Raw genomic sequence first — 18,538 nt, 5'->3', positions numbered from 1 at the left:
GAAACGCAAAGAGACGGCACGTGCGGTGGGTGGTCTCCGACCGGCGGACTTCACGTGGCTCCAGCGGGAGGCGCTCCGAGCCAAGCCTCCATAGCGTCAGTCCGGTGCGGCAGCAGCAGGAGGCAACATCCCAAAAATGGCTGTGGAGCTGGAACCCACGGAGTAAGTGCACTTCTGCTCATTAATACATGATAAATGACAGCAAATTTACATTTCGATGTTGACAGAATAAACAGAAAAGATTGGAATATGTGGTTATCTTTAATATGGTATATTTTGCGCGTTAACGTGGAAAAACCTATCGGGTGGTTTTGATAAATTATATGACACTTATTTTGATGCAAGTTTCCTTGATTCCCAGATTGTGTAAAATACAGATGCAGGGAGGAAAAACAAATGAGCTGTTATCTTTTCTTTTTTCTTTCATTTAAAAAAAATTATTTTTACAGTTTTTGTAATCATTACTGCAGAAATTGTCATTCTTGCTCAGATGGTTGTACTGAGCCATTTGATCTTACAGTCTTGCAGATCATAAGAGAGAAGTGGTTATTTTGGCAGACAGCGTCTATGATCCACATGTGCCTGTTGATCTAATGAATGCTTCTCCCCCGCTGAGGTTATTGTCCTTGTCCCCCTCTGTGTCTCCAGTTGGTAATTTGTCTGTATGATGGCAGTAATGTGCATTGTTTTAAAGTGAAACGGGTGTTTTTACAGGTGATATAGGATATCATATATACTCACAACAATGTTTCAGAGAGTCAGTAGGTGATTATTGGAGTTTTATGTCACAACACAACCCAAAGTAGAGTATATTTGTGAGGTTGAAGGAAAACGGCACATGCCTTTTAAAATTTTATGTTTAAATTTGAAAAGTGGGAAACATTTGTAGATTTATTTGCAGAGCCACCTTGCGGTGAAATTTTAGGTCAAGTTTTTGGGGGTACGTCTCTACCAGCTTTGCACATAGAGATTCAAAACCTTTTTTTTTTCCATTTTTTGCAGACCAGGGTAAGCCTCCCAAAAAATGTACTGAATTTTGTTGTTGTAAAGAAAATACAAAAAAGAGAAACAGGTATTATTACTTTTGCATTGCATCCCATTATTGCCTGCAGGTGCATGTTATTGGCAAAAGTGCTGAAGGAGAGTTGTGTTTCGCAGATGGGCTTAAATAGGACAAAAATCCACATGTTGGGAAAAGAGTCACTTGGATCAACGCGGTTCCAGATGGCCTGTGGTATTGTCCAAACAAATCTGTAAAGGAGAATGTTCTAAGTGTTTAGAGTTTCCTCCTCTCTGTCTCTGCAGTGTGATCCGTCTGATAATGCAGTACCTCAAGGAGAATAACCTCTACCGCACGCTGACGACCTTACAGGAGGAAACCACTGTTTCTCTCAACACAGTGCAAAGCATCGAGAGCTTTATTGAGGATATATACAGGGGCCATTGGGACTCTGTTCTGCTGGCCATTGAGTCTCTCAAGTTGCCCGACAACACACTGATTGACCTCTATGAACAGGTGAGTTTTAGTTTGCTCCTCAGACAATGTTTGATTGTTTTACGAGGCCTTGAAAAATGATTCTCATGCCTTGAACATTTTTTCAAGGCCTTGTCACATTATCCACACGCCTCAATGTATTTTACCGAGATATTTTATGTGGTAGACCCACACAAAGTAGTACATAATTATGGACTGGCAGGAAAGTGACACATCATTTTCAACATTTGTTTTGCTTAAAAATCTGAAAAGATCATCATACATTTGTATTCAGCCCCCTTTATTTTGATACCCCTAAATGAAATCCAGTCCAGCCAATTGCCTTCAGTGGAGGCCACCTGGTTGTAATATAATCTCAGTATAAATGCCACTCCTCTGGAGAAGTTCAAAACAGCATTAGGTTATAAACACTATCTTAAACTTTGACATTCTCATGGAGAATCGTTTACTCCATCATGAAATGAAATGGAATACAACATACCAAGACATGGCTGACTGCTTAAACAGACAGGCCAGGTAAGAAGAGCATTAATCAGGAGAGGAACAAAAAAGGCCTGTGACAATTCAGCTGACACAGAATCTGTTATTACGACAACTATTAGTCACTCTCCACAAATCCGGCCTTTATGGATGAATTGGGAAAAGAAAGCCATTGTTGAAGGAATTAATCGAGATCTGTCTGCAGTTTCCCACAAGCCACACGGGGGACCCAGCAAACCTGTGAAAGTAGGTGCTCACATCATATGAGACCTTAAGTGAACTCTCTGGGCAACAAGCAAAACATCATGTGTGATGGAAAACTAACAGTGTGCATCACACAGAACACACCAGTTTCACTGTGAAACATGGTGGAAGCAGAATTATACTGTGGGGATGCTTTTCTTGTGCAGGGACTTCAGCAGCTGGTCAGAACTGCTGGTAAGATGTATGGAGCTAAATACAGGGAAATGTATGTTTTGAGGTACTCTATATCACATCTGACTAAGCTTGAGCTATATTGCATTCAAGAATGAACAAAAAATTCAGCCCCTAGATTTGGAGAGCCTGTAGAGACATATCCCAAAATATTTGCAACTGTAAGTGCAGTGGAAGGTGGTTCTACAAAGCATTGACTCAGATTTGTACTTGAGAAAATTTTGAAAATGATGAGTCATTTTCATTTCAGCTCACAATTATGCACTACTGTGTGTTGGTATATACCATAAAATACACCAGTGTTTTTGGTTGTAATGTGACAAAACATTAAAAAGTTCAAAGGGCAATAATACTTTTGCAAGAGCTTAAAAAACACCTCAAACACCACCGATCTTCTCAACAGGTTGTATTGGAGCTCATTGAAATGAGGGAGGTGGGTGCAGCTCGTTCGCTTCTCAGGCAAACCGACCCAATGATCATGCTGAAGCAAATCCAGCCGGAAAGGTACGCCCACCTGGAGAAACTGCTGACGTGTCCTTACTTTGACCCTCATGAGGTTAGAAAACATATAAGTGTTATATCTTCGAGCAAAACAGAAGGCATGCTGGTGTGATTTCCAAGTTAAAACCGTTTTCCTGTCACTGCAGGCATACCCGAAGGGGGGCAGTAAAGAGAAGCGACGCAGAGCCATAGCTGAGGCTTTAGCGAGGGAGGTCAGTGTGGTGCCTCCTTCTCGCCTCATTGGGCTCCTGGAACAAGTCAGCGTGAGTACAGAGATCAATATTTTTCTGACTGTAATTACATGCCAGGGGAATTCATGCTACTGATGTAACACTCTTCTTTGCAATTCCTTTGATTTTGGTCCTTTTTTAAAAACTTTTTGATCTACAGTGTATTGTCTACACTATATAGGAGCTGTTGTGTGCCTTTATACTCTCTGTTAAAGACCTCCGTAGTCTTCTACTTTAGCAAAAACACACAGTTTTCCTCCAGTTTTAGAACTATTTTGGTTAAACTTGAAATTGTAACCATGTTTCTCATCAACAAGTTTATGCATATAAACCAAAGTATGGCAGGCAGTGGGTTATTTGCACCTGGTGCCAGTTAGTTATAGGGGATATTATTGCTGTATTAGATTATACTATTGTATTATTAATCAGTCAAGCAGTCTCATATAGTCAGTCCGTCGCCCTTAGTACGGACTGACTATATAGTGGGTCACTCGGAGGAAGGAAAGGAGGCAGCAGGTGCCTGCCCACCAGTCGTGGATGTTCAGATGGATGAAATTTGGATTCCAGGTTTTTCCTTGTGGACACAGCATGTGTTGATGAGAGCAGATCTTCCACACAACTCTTTCTCTTCTGATGAGGCATTGATGTGACCAGCTTTAAAGCCACCTCTCTCTCTCTCAGCTTTTAACTAAACTTGACCAACGAAAGAGATGTTTTCACACACAAAGCCTACATTAAAACAACACTTGCAAACTGTTATTGTAATTATATCAGTATTGTAAGCATAAAATTCAATCACTGGATAAAACAGGATACCAGTTGTACCATGTGTAACACAATCATTAGTAAAACAAATGAAGCTACAAAATAGTAACAATGGAATAATTTAATTCATCTAAATTTCTCTGCTTGAAAGAAGAAAACCCAGATAATCTGTGTGCATGCCAGAAAAAAACCACCCCACACGCTTATCAGAAACTCAAAGTCTATGTCCTGCAAACTCTGAATGACAACAGTAACATTGCTTTTTCTACTAGAATTGGAGATGTGGAGTGTGTGTATCCTGAGCAGAAAGTATAAGGTTCAAAATGTCACATCTTGTTCCCTAAATGCTGCATTATAATTTCAGGAACAGCTTTTCTGCATTAAATTAAAGCACTTCAAAGCATTAATCTAAGTTTTAAAGTTTTTGCAGCTGCATGTAGGCATCATCAATCTGAGCAACACACAAATGGCCCGCAAATTATTAAATTACTTTTTCTTTTCAATTAGTTTGTTTAATGGATGTATCGATTACTTACAGAGATGCTCTACTTCAGATGTATCTAAGTGGGTCCAAAAGTATGTCAACAGTTTATTTTATCCTTTACTGAAGCAGGATTATTGTGTTAATATCACTGAAACAACTTTTTGGGCAATTTTTTATATTTGTTTGTTCTGTGTTTTAAAGTTGGCCTACATTCCAGTTTCAAAGGAAAATGTATACATAACCATTCTGTTTCCAAAAAACCCGAGCTTCATACATTTTTATTAACTTTAATTGCCCAGCTCATGTCAGTACTACTAGCACTCCTAAAATACCTGAGCTGTATAACAGGAAATATTTTAGATTTTGAATTCATTCTAACATACAAATAATCAGTTGTGCTGGGAGATACTCAACAGTCACTTGGTGACAGCAGAATAATAGGATATATAATTAGTTTGTCATGTCATGTATCAGTTGGAGGGCCAGGCTAAGATACAGTGCAACAACAAACTGACCCCAGCTGTGTGAAATGTTTAGAGGATTCTGGAAGACATGATTTTTCCATGTGCTCAGAACGTGCAGTCTCTGCTAGGCCCGTTTCATGATCCCTGTGATGTTCTTCCACCAGGTCCGATAGTCAGAGATTAGTGAACTGAGGAATTTAATGCCATTCACTCTCTCTACTGTATACTTGTTGATGTTGTGAACTCTGAAAGTCAGTGATCATGTCTTTTTTTTCCATGTTGAGCACCGGGTTGTCTATGCACCAGTTCTCTACTTGTTCGATTTCTTCCCTGTACATTGCTTGATCATTCACATGAATGAGTCCCATTACTTCATATTTCAATAATCATTTTTTCCTCATGCATGGATGCATAGTGGTGTGTTAACTGCATGAACTGCAATAGAGTGGGCAAACAGCCATGAGTGGCTCCAGGACCTAGGATGATGGTGTGATAGCTGGAAGTTTTATGTTGTTGTCTCTGTTGCAGTATATGAAGATAAATCCAAGTTATCTCTCCCCTGAAATTGACACATCTGCAAGCAAGGAGCAGCATGTGGAGAAAGAAAGATTTCCTACACAGCTGTACCGCCACATAAAGGTAGTCAACAAAGATCAGGACATTATTGTGTTGACCCATATGAAAATGTTTGGATAATGAATATATGATGTTGTAGTTACTGGTCCATTTGTGGTAGGTATGTACTTGTTTTATAAGTTCTGGGTTTATTTCATCCACTACGCATCCTGACACAAAACTAATTGCTTTATTCACCTCAAGACGCCTCTTCCAGTCAGTTTATGCTCTCAGTGCTAGCTTCTAGTAGCTGCAGGCATCGCTCATTATTGCTTTCCAGTGACAAAAGTGATAAGAGAGAATAGTCAGCCCACGCTGCTGCAGAGCGCTGGAGAATTGTATTTGTCCCTGAGGATAACTAATGTGAAATTCAGTTTTTATTCTGTGTTTAACTGCGCTGCAGACTGTAGACCTAGAAGAAGTTTCTTGCAGAGTTCTTATGTAATTTTTACATGTGATTTAATATGCAGTTTGGACGACGTTCACACCTGGAATGTGCCCGGTTCTCTCCTAATGGCAAGTATTTAATCACCGGATCAGTGGATGGGCTTATTGAGGTCTGGAACTTCAACAGTGGAAAAATTTGCAAGGTAAATATTTTTCATATTTTTATTTCATTTTTGCTTCTAATTCTATGACATACCTATAATTATTCATATGTTCTTTTCGCATTTGTTAGAACAATGTTTAGACACTTCCTGACTTCTTAAAATAAGAAGAAAGATTCCAATAATTCCAAAACCATACTTGTGATTGGCATTATCCACTTAGGCTTGTGTTTTTTTTTAAAATATATTTTGTTGTTATATGTGGGTGTCTATGTGTTTTTTATTTGTGTATGAATGTTGTCCTGCAGGATCTCAAGTATCAGGCCCAAGAAAGTTTCATGATGATGGATGATGCTGTACTGTGTATGTCCTTCAGTCAAAATACAGATCTACTGGCCACAGGAGCTCTGAATGGCAAAATAAAGGTCAGATTGGTCAACCTTTTTCATGTGGTATGAATGTAAAAAACCAACTTATGTCCCCGTGTTAGACTCTCAGTTTTGATATGTGTACTGAAATATACTATAAATAAACAGATTTTGCTGTTAATGTCATCCTACATCCCTAAAATATGTCCTTGTGTGTTGATGGGGAAGGTGTGGAAGATCCAAAGTGGCCTGTGTGTGCGCAGGTTCGAGCATGCTCACAACAAAGGTGTGACTTGTCTGAGTTTTTCAAAGGACAGCGACCAGATCCTCAGTGCCTCATTCGACCAAACCATAAGGTGGGTTACTGTGGCGTGCACAACGAACTCAGAGCCATACCATATATTTTAATTAATTGATTGATTTTATTTACACTGCACTTGATAGATTTTGGAATTATTTGCACCCCTCATAGAGATGTGTAGAAAAGCTATTTTTGCAGTAGAATGCAATTTTCTGAAAAATGCAACCTGGTTCTAGGAACCGTGATGCTGTATGCCTGTTCGTCTTTGAAAGACCCTGGGAACGTCTTCGGGGTGCAAGGCATCATGGAATCTTTAAAATACAAAGTTTTTCATTTTAAATAAAAACCTGGTGGTTAGTTTTCAAAACAGCCAAATCAACACGTCAACCTTCTTCCATGGCCATCTCAGTCCCCAGGCCTAAATCCTATAGAATAATGTGAGGTGAGCTGAAGATTGGAGAGCATTAGGGAAGAACCAGGACTGGATGATCTAGGGAGATTCTACAAAGATGGTCAGATCCCTCTGTCTCAGTATACTCCAACCTTGTAAAACGTTACAGAAAACTAAGTGCTGTCCTATTTGTAAAAAGGGTTTGCACCAAGTAATAACAGCAGGAGTCACAGTAGTTGTTTCACTGATGATTTCTCTCTCTCCCTCTTTCCCTCTCTCTCTATATATATTAAGAACTATTTTCCTGCTGAATAAATATGCTTATTTAAGCATTGGATGTTTTTCAGTTATGCCACTGCATTAAAAGTCTTATTTAGTTTAAGGTGTTTTTTAGATATCTTTACCAATATTGAGCAAGGTGCTGTAAATGCACTTATACTGGATACATAAATACATAGTGTTGGCCTGTACATTATATGTAGAACACCTAAAGTACAGCTCCCAGTGGCAGGAAAATTCAGCTGAACTCTAAAATGGATACTGATACATGTGAAAGTATAAAAGAGATAAAAATGAAATAAATTAGGTCAGTTTTGCTCTTAAGAAAAATAGACATTCAGATTTCTGTGATTAAAAACTGGTCATACTGATACTTTCCAGTGTAACCCGAACACAATGTAGGAGCTTTGTTCAGCTTCTCGTGCTGAAGCAGACTTGTCTGTAGTGGGAGGAAAGTGAGAAATCTTACTGACCTCAGTAATGACATGATTCATAAAAGTTTGGATGGTGGATATATAGGCATCAACACAGATGAAGGAAGATGTTTTTTTGTTCCCATTATTTCAATGTTTACTTTTACAACCCACTGTGAATTCATAAGAAACAAAAGAGTAGGTGGCCAAAAAGTCAGGAAAGAATGCATGAAACAGATTGGTGTACTTTTAATGGTCCTCAGTTGTGTCTTTTCCGATGCAACTGGATATGTGTGCATTAATAACAGCTTGCAATTCAAACTTGTGTAAATCTTAATCCAAACTTGTTGTAACTGTATGTTTTAGAAGTGAAACAATTTTCAAAGTACAGAATTAGCAGTTGCAATCATCTGTTTTCATCCACTTGCATAAGCACATCTGCAAGGTTCAGTTCCTTCAAAAGTATAAGGATGTCTGTTCCTGACGTCTTCTACATTTTATACAAACATAAACACATACTCTGATTCTCCTTTCATTTTGGAGGGGTTGACTGTTATTTCTGACTCCTGGGGGGTGTGGGCTGAGCCTCGAGCTGGAGGCACATGTGCTGTGTGGGTGCAGCTGAGGTACCATGTGCTCAGGCACAAAGCTGCAACGTGTTTCTCCACCTCGCAGATCCTTAAGTCGAGAAAATTCTTTGCAAATAGTAAATCATCCACCAGGAGATGTAGCGAATCGGTACGCGTGAGGTGTTTTGTCATGGTTTAGCTCCTCTGCACCCATTCACACAGCAGAGGCTAAATATAACTCTGCAGCTACATGTTTTGTCAGCTCTCAAAAATAATTCCAGTTAAACAGAGGTTTTTTTTAAATGAGTCACTGTTTGTGTGTGGGTTCAGTGTCCTTTATGTCACTCGGCTTTTAAACATCATTTTCAGAATCCATGAACTGAGGTCAGGCAAGACGCTACAGGAGTTAAACGGCCATTCATCATCTGTAAACGATGCATGTTTCACTCAGGATGGTGCTCACATTATCAGCGCTTCATCCAATGGCACTGTTAAGGTATGATATACATAACCGATCTGGATGCACACTCTGTTATACCATACTAGATGTCGTTTATGGTTCCCATCAAACATTATACACTCATCAGTGTAAAACGTTTGATGGTAACAGATGTCATAAAATTGTTGTAGGTTTTAAGGATGCATTGGAACTGTTCCTTTTTCTGACGAGGTATGATTTTATATCATGCAACTTCATTGGCTTTTGTACACAAGACAAGGTAGCACAAGTTTAAATTTATTGTGGTTATTTTTTGTAAACCACAAAGGGTCAAAATTAGTAAATGCTAATATTTGGTTACATTTTTCTGAGCAATGTGCACATTGACCATACATTTACAGCCTCAACACGTTCCTGGTCAAATTCTGCCAGGCAAACTTTGTGCAGTTCATTGAAATTGGTCGGTTTCCTGGCGTAGACCCAACTTTCAAGCATAGTCCACAAATTTCAATAGAGTTGAGGTCAGGCCATTCTGAAGAAAATTTTTTTTTGACCATGGAAATATTTAGCCACAGTGGCAGATAGCTGAAGCTGAATAAACTTAAGAACACGGTGTCAACTGTGAAACGTGGTGGTGGTAGTATAATGCTGGGGGATGGTTGCGCTGCCAGTGCTGCTGGTGCATTTCCCAAAGTGGTGGAATAATGAAGAATAAGGACCTCCTCCAATGTCTTCTACTTGCCCTCAAATGAACAAGTAGAAGCTTTTACATAACTGGGTGCTCCAATTGGACAGCAGTCTCAAACACTCTTAAAAATGGATTTGGAAAGGGTAAAGCAGGCTAACATTAAGCTACTGAAAGGGCTCCAATCTCAACTCCACTGAAAAGTCCACTGAAAAGTCCTTCAGGGAAAATAATTTAACAATCCTTAATAAGAAGATTCAGCTTGTGGTATGAAGAGACCTTGCTGATGTATAGAGGATGTGTGTGGTTTCTCTGCAACTTGCTAGAGGACATTTATATATTTGAACCTCTATATACAATTCACAGTAAATTTACACTTACCCACCCAATTCTTGTTTTTAAAATCCCCTCAAGGTGTTTGCTGTGTAATATCGCCTTGACAAAAGAAGGGTTGTGTCTCTTTCTAGAATTGTGCCGCTCAAGGTGGCAGCAGGTTGGAGTAGCTCTGTTACTTTTGATTCTGATTTATTCTTTTTTTGGGAACTATTCCTCTTGTGGTGGATACAGTTGATTTTTTTTGGATGACTGTCCACTCCAGTGTCGGATGCTGTGCAGCTTGGAGGAGTTTTCTTAATACTTTCTATTTTTGGACATTTGTTATGATGCATTGCCATGGCAACGGGGTTGTTTCTTACAACCGGGAGCAGCTGATTAATATCTCAAATACTCAAATAATACTTCAGCTACAACCCCAAATCCCTGATGAGTTGAAAAGGAGACGCCGTGGATGCAGAGCAGGAGCTAAGAGAAGAGAGAGAAGGAGGAAGTTCAAACCATCTCTTCTGTCGATTATGATGAGATCGTTGGGAAACAAGTTGGATGAACTCCAAGCCCTACAAAGGACCCAGCCAGAGTACCGGGCATGCAGTATCATGTGTTTTACTGAGACATGGCTGCAGGATCATATCCCCAACTCCAGCGTCTCTCTGCCGGGCTTTTTAACCATACGAGCAGACAGAGATTTAAAGAGGAGCGGCAAATGTAAAGGAGGTGGACTGGCAGTACTTGTGAACAACAGATGGTGTAATCCAGGACATGTTACTGTGAAGTGTCATCTCTGCAGTCCAGATATTGAACTGTTGGCAGTATGTTTTCGTCCATATTATTTACCCAGAGTTCACCAGTGTTATTTTGGCAACAGTTTACGTTCCACCTTCCGCTGTTGCTGACACTGCATGTGATGCCATCAGCTCAGTTGTTGCTAAGCTACAGACACAAAACCCCAATGCTTTTGTGGCAATTTCTGGTGATTTTAACCATGCTTCACTCTCTGCTACACTTCCAACGTTTCAACAATTTGTCAGCTGCTCTACCAGAGAAAACAAAACATTGGATTTGTTTTATGCAAATGTCAAGGACTCATACATCTCTACAGCAAGACCTCCTCTAGGCAAATCAGATCACAATCTTGTTTTTCTCTGCTCAAAATATAAGTCCCTTGTTCAGAGGCAACCTGTAATAAAGAGGACTTTGAGAAAATGGTCACAAGAAGCTGAAGAAGCTCTGCAAGGTTGCTTTGAGGCTACAGACTGGGACGCACTGTGCCAGCCACATGGAGAGGACATCAATGCCATGACTGAGTGTGTAACCGACTATATAAACTTCTGTGTGGATAACATCATCCCCACCAGAACCGTGAGATGCTTCCCCAATAACAAACCTTGGATCACCACTGACCTGAAGGACCTGCTTAACAAGAAAAAAAGAGCCTTCAGAGAGGGAGACAGAGAATTATTGAGGATTATACAGAAGCAACTTAAAGTCAAGATAAGAGACAGCAAGGAGGTGTACAAGAAGAAAAGAAAGCTCCAGCAAAACAATATCAGAGATGTGTGGACAGGGATGAAAAAGATCACAGGCTTCAAGCAGAAGGATGATCAGACCGATGGAGGTCTGGACAGAGCCAATGAACTGAACACATTCTTCAATAGGTTCAGTTCAGAAACAAGCTCAGCATCCTCCTCTCCTGCTCGCAGCCAAACAGACATTCCATCTTCCTTTGACCCACAGGACCCACAGCTGTCCAGTAACACCTCACATTTTGTATCTTCCACCTCAGCCCTAGACCTTTCTGCTTCTACATGTTTGCCTTCAACCATATCAGAAGATGCTGATGCTTCCTTTGCTTCCCACTTCCACCTGTGTGTCTCAAGAAGTCAGGTCAAGAGACAACTGGAGAGACTGAATCAGAATAAGGCTGCAGGTCCAGATCATGTCAGCCCTAGAGTCCTGAAGGCCTGTGCAGAGCAGCTCTGTGGGATTCTGCAGGACCTCTTGAACCTTAGCCTGGCCCAGAAGAAGGTTCCGGTGTTGTGGAAGACCTCCTGTCTTGTTCCGGTACCAAAGAAAACTCACCCATCAGTCCTCAATGACTATAGACATGTTGCCCTGACATCTCACATCATGAAGGTCCTAGAGAGACTCCTGTTGGCCCACCTGAGTAAGCAAACAGTAAACCATCAGGACCCCCTTCAGTTTGCTTATCGCTGTGGAGTTGGAGTTGAAGATGCCATCATACACCTGCTTCAACAAACCCACTGTCATCTGGACAAAGCCAGCAGCACTGTGAGGATCATGTTCTTTGATTTCTCCAGTGCATTTAATACAATCCAACCTGATTTGCTTTGTCAGAAACTCCAGAAGACTCAGGTGGAGGCCTCAACAATCTCCTGGATCAAAGACTACCTGACAAATAGACCACAGTTTGTGAGACTGAAGGGTTGTGAGTCTAACCAGGTAGTCAGCAGCACAGGAGCACCACAGGGGACTGTACTCTCACCATTCCTTTTCACTCTGTACACCTCAGACTTCCAGTACAAGACAGACTCCTGTCATCTGCAGAAATACTCGGATGATTCTGCAGTCGTGGGGTGGATCAGAGATGGACAACAAGCTGAGTACAGGAAGGTGGTGGACCGCTTTGTGGCATGGTGTGGAAACAATCATCTCATTTTGAATGTGACTAAAACAAAGGAGATGATTGTAGATTTTAAGAGAAACAGGAATAAGTCAAAAACTATTTCTATCATGGGAGAAGAAGTGGAGGTGGTGGAGGAGTATGAATACCTCGGTGTTCACCTGGACAACAGACTAGAGTGGAGATGCAACTGTGAAGCCATCTACAAGAAGGGACAGAGCAGACTGTACTTCTTGAGGAAGCTTAGGTCCTTTGGTGTTTGCAGCAAGATGCTGCATATCTTCTATAAGTCTGTTGTGGAAAGTGTGATCTCTTCTGCCATCATCTGCTGGGGAAGCAGCATCAGATCCAGGGACTTAAAAAAGCTCAACAAGCTGATAAAAAAGGCTGGCTCTGTTCTGGGGACTCCTCTGGAACCTCTGGAGATCATTGTGGAAAGACGGATTCTTCATAAAATGAAGAACATTATGGAGAACCCTGAGCATCATCTTCATGAGACTGTCCTACAACAACAGAGTGTCTTCAGTCAGAGGCTTCTTCAGATCTGCTGTAAGACGGAGCGCTACAGGAGATCCTTCCTGCCCACAGCCATCAGCATCTACAACGGCTCTTTGACGAAACCTTCATAATATGAGCTATAACAACATTTAATTTCCCTTTGGGATTAATAAAGTATTTTTGAATTTGAATTGAATTGAATTGAAAGCCTAAATTTAACATGACATTTATGGCAATGATGAGTTTCTGTAAACTTCTGACCAGAACTGTGAAGCTGGAAAATGGTCTTTGGGTATTTCTTCCCAGATCTGGAACACAAAGTCTTGTGAATGCGTTCACACATTCAAATCAAAGTCAATGACGTCAGATGTTCCAGTCAACAATGTGATTCCCCTTCACCAAAACCCGGAGGAGTTTGTGGTGTGCAACCAGTCCAACACAGTCGTCATCATGAATATGCACGGTCAGGTGAGAGCTCTGCAGCCTATCAGACCTCATCCAGTGAGCATGATTTGACTATTTTGATGAAAAAGATTAATAAAAATCATTTCTATGAGAACTGATTTAGTACATCTGTCTTCAGGATACTAGGGAATTGTGAACACAAAGTATATTTTGCAATTTACACTCAAGGCATTGTGTTAATGCATGTTTTTTTTGACTATTTATTTTTATGCTTCTTTATGGGAATTATTAGTGATTTATTTTTTATCCCCTCCAACAAAAAAATTAATCTAAAAACAAGAGCTAAAATTTACTTTCTTACAAAGAGTTTAAAGACATGTTCTGCTAATCTTTTCTATAAGCATTAGCAAAAAATAAAAACCCAATAAAACTTACAACTGATGAAGTTTCACTCTCTGAATTATCACTGGAGTTTAGGCAATAAATAAGATTCTCAAAAGACACAAATCCTCATGATAACCACTTAGTTGACAACATATCACACTGTGCAAATCTCTAAGAGCTGGATAGGGCTAACCCCAGCAGATTTTTGTTTAAAAGATGTAGAAAGAATTGGCTTCTGTCTAAACAACGTTAAAGACATCAAGACATTGAACTATCTCCATATGTGGTTAGAATTAGCTCCTCAAGTCAGACTTTAAATGTCTTTGTCTTTGGATAGGGTAAAAAAAACCTGAAGTGGATAGGCCAAAATGGTCAAATTTCAACATATTCTGCTGTGCTTCATAAATAAAGGATTGAGGCAGGGTTAAAATAAATTTCTTAAATATCTATGGACATCCAGCATTAAGAGGGAATTTGTTTGGGAACAGACAAGCACAAAGAAGAGACTGTGTCTGCTAAATTACTGGTATGATTATAACACGAGTCGCCACTGTTAAGTGTGGAGCCAGTTGTATTATGACTTGCCTGGAATATCAAGTATTGAAGTTAGTGTTGGGAGACTAATAATTGTTAGGCCATCAAGATGCCTTCCTCGTGACAAAAAGTGCATGATTTACAAATCAAGGATAGCTTAAAATGGCTACAAAAAAACACAGAAAAGTAAACAAATGTTGTAGAAAGGCTCCATAATCTCTGCCTTATTTTCAGGGTTTCAACACATTTGTTAAAATTCCTTAATTTTCCTATATGGATGGATGGATGGATGGAACAATGGAGATGCATAGATGGATGGATGGATGGATGGATGGAACAATGGAGATGCATAGATGGATGGATGGATGGAATGGTGGAGATGCATGGATGAATGGCTGTTTGGATGCATAGAATAAGGGATGGATGGATGCATGGATAAATTCATACATAGACAATAAACTAGGAAATAAAGGCTGGAAATATAATTTTTCTTCCATACTATTTTATTTTTTCCAGACTATTTCATTTTAAATCAGATTCTGTACTTTTCCACAATCTGCCACTTTTTAGGAACCTATAGTAATTTGTATCACAGCCCTTCCACCATCTCTGCTAAAGAAAAAATGCTTGAAAAGTGAATTAAAATCTAAAAACTGTTTAAAATTTGCATGACTATTAAAGTATAAAAGTCTTCAGTGCTTCAATTCAATTCAATTTTATTTGTATAGCACCAATTTTATTCTCAATTCAATTCAATTCAATTCAATTCAGTTTTATTCATATAGCGCCAATTCACAACACATGTTGTCTCAAGGCACTTCACAACAGTCAGGTACTTACATTCCAATTAATCGTAACCATTGAACAGTGCAGTCAGAGTTAGTTATTTATTCAAATTGGATAAAAAGTTTTTCTAAGGAAACCCAGCAGATTGCATCCAGTCAGTGACTTGCAGCATTCACTCCTCCCGGATGAGCATGTAGAGACAGTAGACAGTCACTGGCGTTGACTTTGCAGCAATCCCTCATACTGAACATGCATGTAGCGACAGTGGAGAGGAAAAACTCCCTTTTAACAGGAAGAAACCTCCAGCAGAACCAGGCTCAGTGTGAGCGGCCATCTGCCACGACCGACTGGGGGTTTGAGAGAACAGAGCAGAGACACAAAGAGAACAAAGAAGCACTGATCCAGGAGTACTTTCTATGGGAAGAAAAAGTAAATGTTAATGGATGTAGCTCCTTTAGTCGTTTCATCTAGAAAGAAAGAACAGATAAACTCTAAGCCAGTTTTCAAGGTTAGAGTCTGAAAGAGAGCACATAGAGTTAGTCACAGTTAAGCTCAGTCAATCGCCATGTCTAGGAGAGAGAAAGGGTTAAACACTTCAAAAGATGATTAACTTAATATTAAAATAATAAAACTGTTATCAAAAATATCCATTACGTTTTTCCAACCTCCTTGTTCTCTGCATGCTTCCAGGATCTTCTTTTTAACATGTTTAGGTTTTGGATTTATTCTACAAATAAAGCTGTGACATTAATAGTTTTTTATGCAAATTTAGGGAAAAGGTTAATGTCCAAAGTGTCAAACTATTCCCTTAATTAATGAGAGTGAACATTTAAAATAATTGATATTTTACTTCTCTGGTCCAACCAGTTTAGAGAGTGGATGTTATGGAAAGTTAGTTTCCCTCCTTCTTCCTCCTCAGACAGTAAAGACTTTCTGTTCAGAGCAACCAAAGCGAGCAGGCTTTGTGTGTTGCGCCTTGTCACCCCACGGGGAGTGGATCTACTGTGTGGGGGAGGACTGTGTGCTGTACTGCTTCAACTACAAGACAGGGAGGCTGGAGAAAACGCTGACTGTAAGCCCTTCTGCTAATACCCAACAACTATCTTTGTGAAAAGCCATTAGCGTTTGTCAATTACTTATTTTTGCCGTCTCATTGTTGAGTTAAAATCTTTCAGGAAGGGCAGAAAGGAAAGCAGGAAGTCTTGGGGCAAAATGAGAATGTGTATTGATCTGCGTTCCTCTGCACCCACAGGTTCACCAGAAAGATGTAATTGGAATCGCTCACCACCCACATGAGAACCTGATTGCCACATACAGCGAGGATGGCCTGTTAAGGCTGTGGAAACCCTAAACTGTCACCTGCCTCCTACTGTGGAGGAGCATCCAGATTGACTTAAAGGGATAGTTCAGAATTAATAATGTGAAGCTTTATGAAAATCTTATACACAGCATCGGGTCTGCAGTGAAACATCTTCATTTAATGTAAATTATTTACTTTAAATTCAGATGAGTTGGTCCCGGAGGATGAGGCTAATTGCTAAACCTTTAAACTATTGTCACATGTGGATAGGATGGTTGCTAACACAGCAATGTAAGTTGGAGGTGGTGCACCACCAATGATCCTCCCGAGTGAAACAAGAACTGAAAATCTAACATACAAAGCACCGATCAGACTTAAGTAAAACTTTGTAGATATTGTTGGTGGTGCACCAACTCCTACGTATTTTAAAGACATCAAGAGTGTTATCTGCTGCAGGTAAGATACTGTTTATAACCTTTTAACAAAGGCTCACTTCAAAAACCCTGAACTATCACCTAAACAGTTAGATGGTCTTTGCTTTTTGCATTCAGCCTTCACCAGCAGTTCAGGTTTCTTTGGTAGGTATACGTCCGAATTTTACATCATGACATTCAGAATACAGCTGAAGAGAACCAACCATATATTTCTTATGTCTTTTTGTATAAGGTTCAACTAGATCTTTAGCTGTTTTCAGTTTTCAGTGTATAAATTGAACTTACCATTAGACTTATGAACTTTGTCAACACTGTCTTAAGTCAGCCATGATGCTCTTTGCAAGTCCAACTTCCCCAGTGCAATTTAAATCCAGCACTCATCTCTTCTGTCTCCAACAGACATGTAAATGCATGATGATGAACTGTTTTTTTTTTACAATAACTGCCTAATATTTGGGCATTAACAATATCAGGTATTTGATGCTTTGCTTTGTAAATAAGCTTTTTTTCCCCCATAATTTTCTCTGTGATTTACCTGCATGCTACCTCGGTTCACTGCGGATCTGTAATATCTGAAATATGCATGCTTATAAACGACAAGAGCTGTATTCTGGGTGTTTGTAATAGTGTTCCTGAGCATGCATAAGACACATGCCTGCAGGTAACAGACTGTCTTCCGCCACTATTTATCATGCGTGATATTAACTGTTATTTGTTACTGTAGAGTGAAGTCATTGCACTCTACTTTTAGTATATTTACAATATTGTGTATATTATACCATCTGCCACAGGAAAAAAAGAACACCAATAAATTTAGATTCAAAATGGCTGCATCTGAAGTGCCATTTGATTTGTTATTACAGATTTCAGTTTCCACTCAACAAAAGAGCAGAATTTGGATAAAGCACAATTTATTTATTTACTCGTACTCGTGTCTTCCGCTTATCCGGGACCGGGTCGCGGGGGCAGCAGACTCAGTAAAGACACCCAGACATCCCTCTCCCTAGACACCTCCTCCAGCTCCTCCGGGGGGAGCCCAAGACATAGACCCAGAGACATAGTCCCTCCAGCGTGTCCTGGGCCGTCCCCTGGGCCTCCTCCCAGTGGGACGTGGCTGGAACACCTCCCGAGGAAGGCGTCCAGGAGGCATCCGGTATAGATGTCCGAGCCACCTCAACTGGCTCCTCTCGATGTGGAAGAGTAGCGGCTCTACTCCGAGCCCCTCCCGGATGGCCGAGCTCCTCACCCTATCTCTAAGGGAGTGCCCGGCCACCCTACGGAGGAAGCTCATTTCAGCCGTTTGTATTCGGGATCTTGTTCTTTCAGTCATGACCCAAAGTTCATGGCCATAGGTGAGGATAGGAACGTAGACCGACCGATAAATAAAGAGCTTCACTTTTCAGCTCGGCTCTCTCTTCACCACAACGGCCCGGCACAGCGCCCCCATTACTGCGGCAGCCGCACCAGACAGACAAGAGCAGGCCTGCCGGAGTCCAACATGCACCGGGAACAGGTCCGACTTAGCGCAATACGGACCAAACTCCTGCTCCGCTTGTACAGAGACCGGATGGCCCCTAATAAAGGGCCCCCGACTCAATACTCCTGGAGCACCCCCCACAGGGCATCACGAGGGACACAGTCGAATGCTTTCTCCAGGTCCACAAAACACATGTGGACCGGTTGGGCAAACTCTAATGAACCCTCAAGTACCCTGTAGAGGGTATAGAGCTGGTCCAGTGTTCCACGGCCGGGACGAAA

At 40.5% G+C, this 18,538-nt stretch overlaps 1 protein-coding gene across 2 annotated transcripts; it reads left to right on the top strand.

Moving 5' to 3' along the window:
• The first annotated feature begins 23 nt into the window (after positions 1-23).
• On the top strand, positions 24-17,613 carry smu1b (SMU1 DNA replication regulator and spliceosomal factor b). 2 transcript variants are annotated; one of them, XM_047365837.1, is made up of 12 exons: positions 24-162; positions 1,306-1,516; positions 2,814-2,966; positions 3,058-3,174; positions 5,383-5,493; positions 5,940-6,059; positions 6,326-6,442; positions 6,614-6,741; positions 8,708-8,834; positions 13,244-13,405; positions 15,966-16,118; positions 16,299-17,613. In XM_047365837.1, exons 1-12 carry the CDS (start codon positions 137-139, stop codon positions 16,395-16,397), a joined length of 1,524 nt encoding a protein of 507 aa, XP_047221793.1. In that variant the 5' UTR covers positions 24-136; the 3' UTR covers positions 16,398-17,613. The 2 variants fall into 2 exon arrangements, with proteins under 2 accessions (XP_047221793.1, XP_047221794.1); XM_047365838.1 differs by lacking the exon at positions 13,244-13,405.
• Positions 17,614-18,538: the final 925 nt, after the last annotated feature.

This window comes from Girardinichthys multiradiatus, chromosome 5 (assembly GCF_021462225.1).
Source record: "Girardinichthys multiradiatus isolate DD_20200921_A chromosome 5, DD_fGirMul_XY1, whole genome shotgun sequence".
Classification (NCBI taxonomy): domain Eukaryota; kingdom Metazoa; phylum Chordata; class Actinopteri; order Cyprinodontiformes; family Goodeidae; genus Girardinichthys; species Girardinichthys multiradiatus.
The sequence above is the reverse complement of the archived record's forward strand: the minus strand, read 5'-3'. Positions and strand labels throughout refer to the sequence as shown.

What these genes read in the sequence shown, in the direction of transcription:
- smu1b (XM_047365837.1), top strand. Translation starts at nt 137, where the DNA reads ATGGCTGTGGAGCTGGAACCCACGGA. An exon ending in GTGGAGCTGGAACCCACGGA is followed by an intron (nt 163 to 1,305) that starts GTAAGTGCACTT and finishes CTGTCTCTGCAG; the next exon opens with TGTGATCCGTCTGATAATGC. An exon ending in TCATTCGACCAAACCATAAG is followed by an intron (nt 6,742 to 8,707) that starts GTGGGTTACTGT and finishes CATCATTTTCAG; the next exon opens with AATCCATGAACTGAGGTCAG.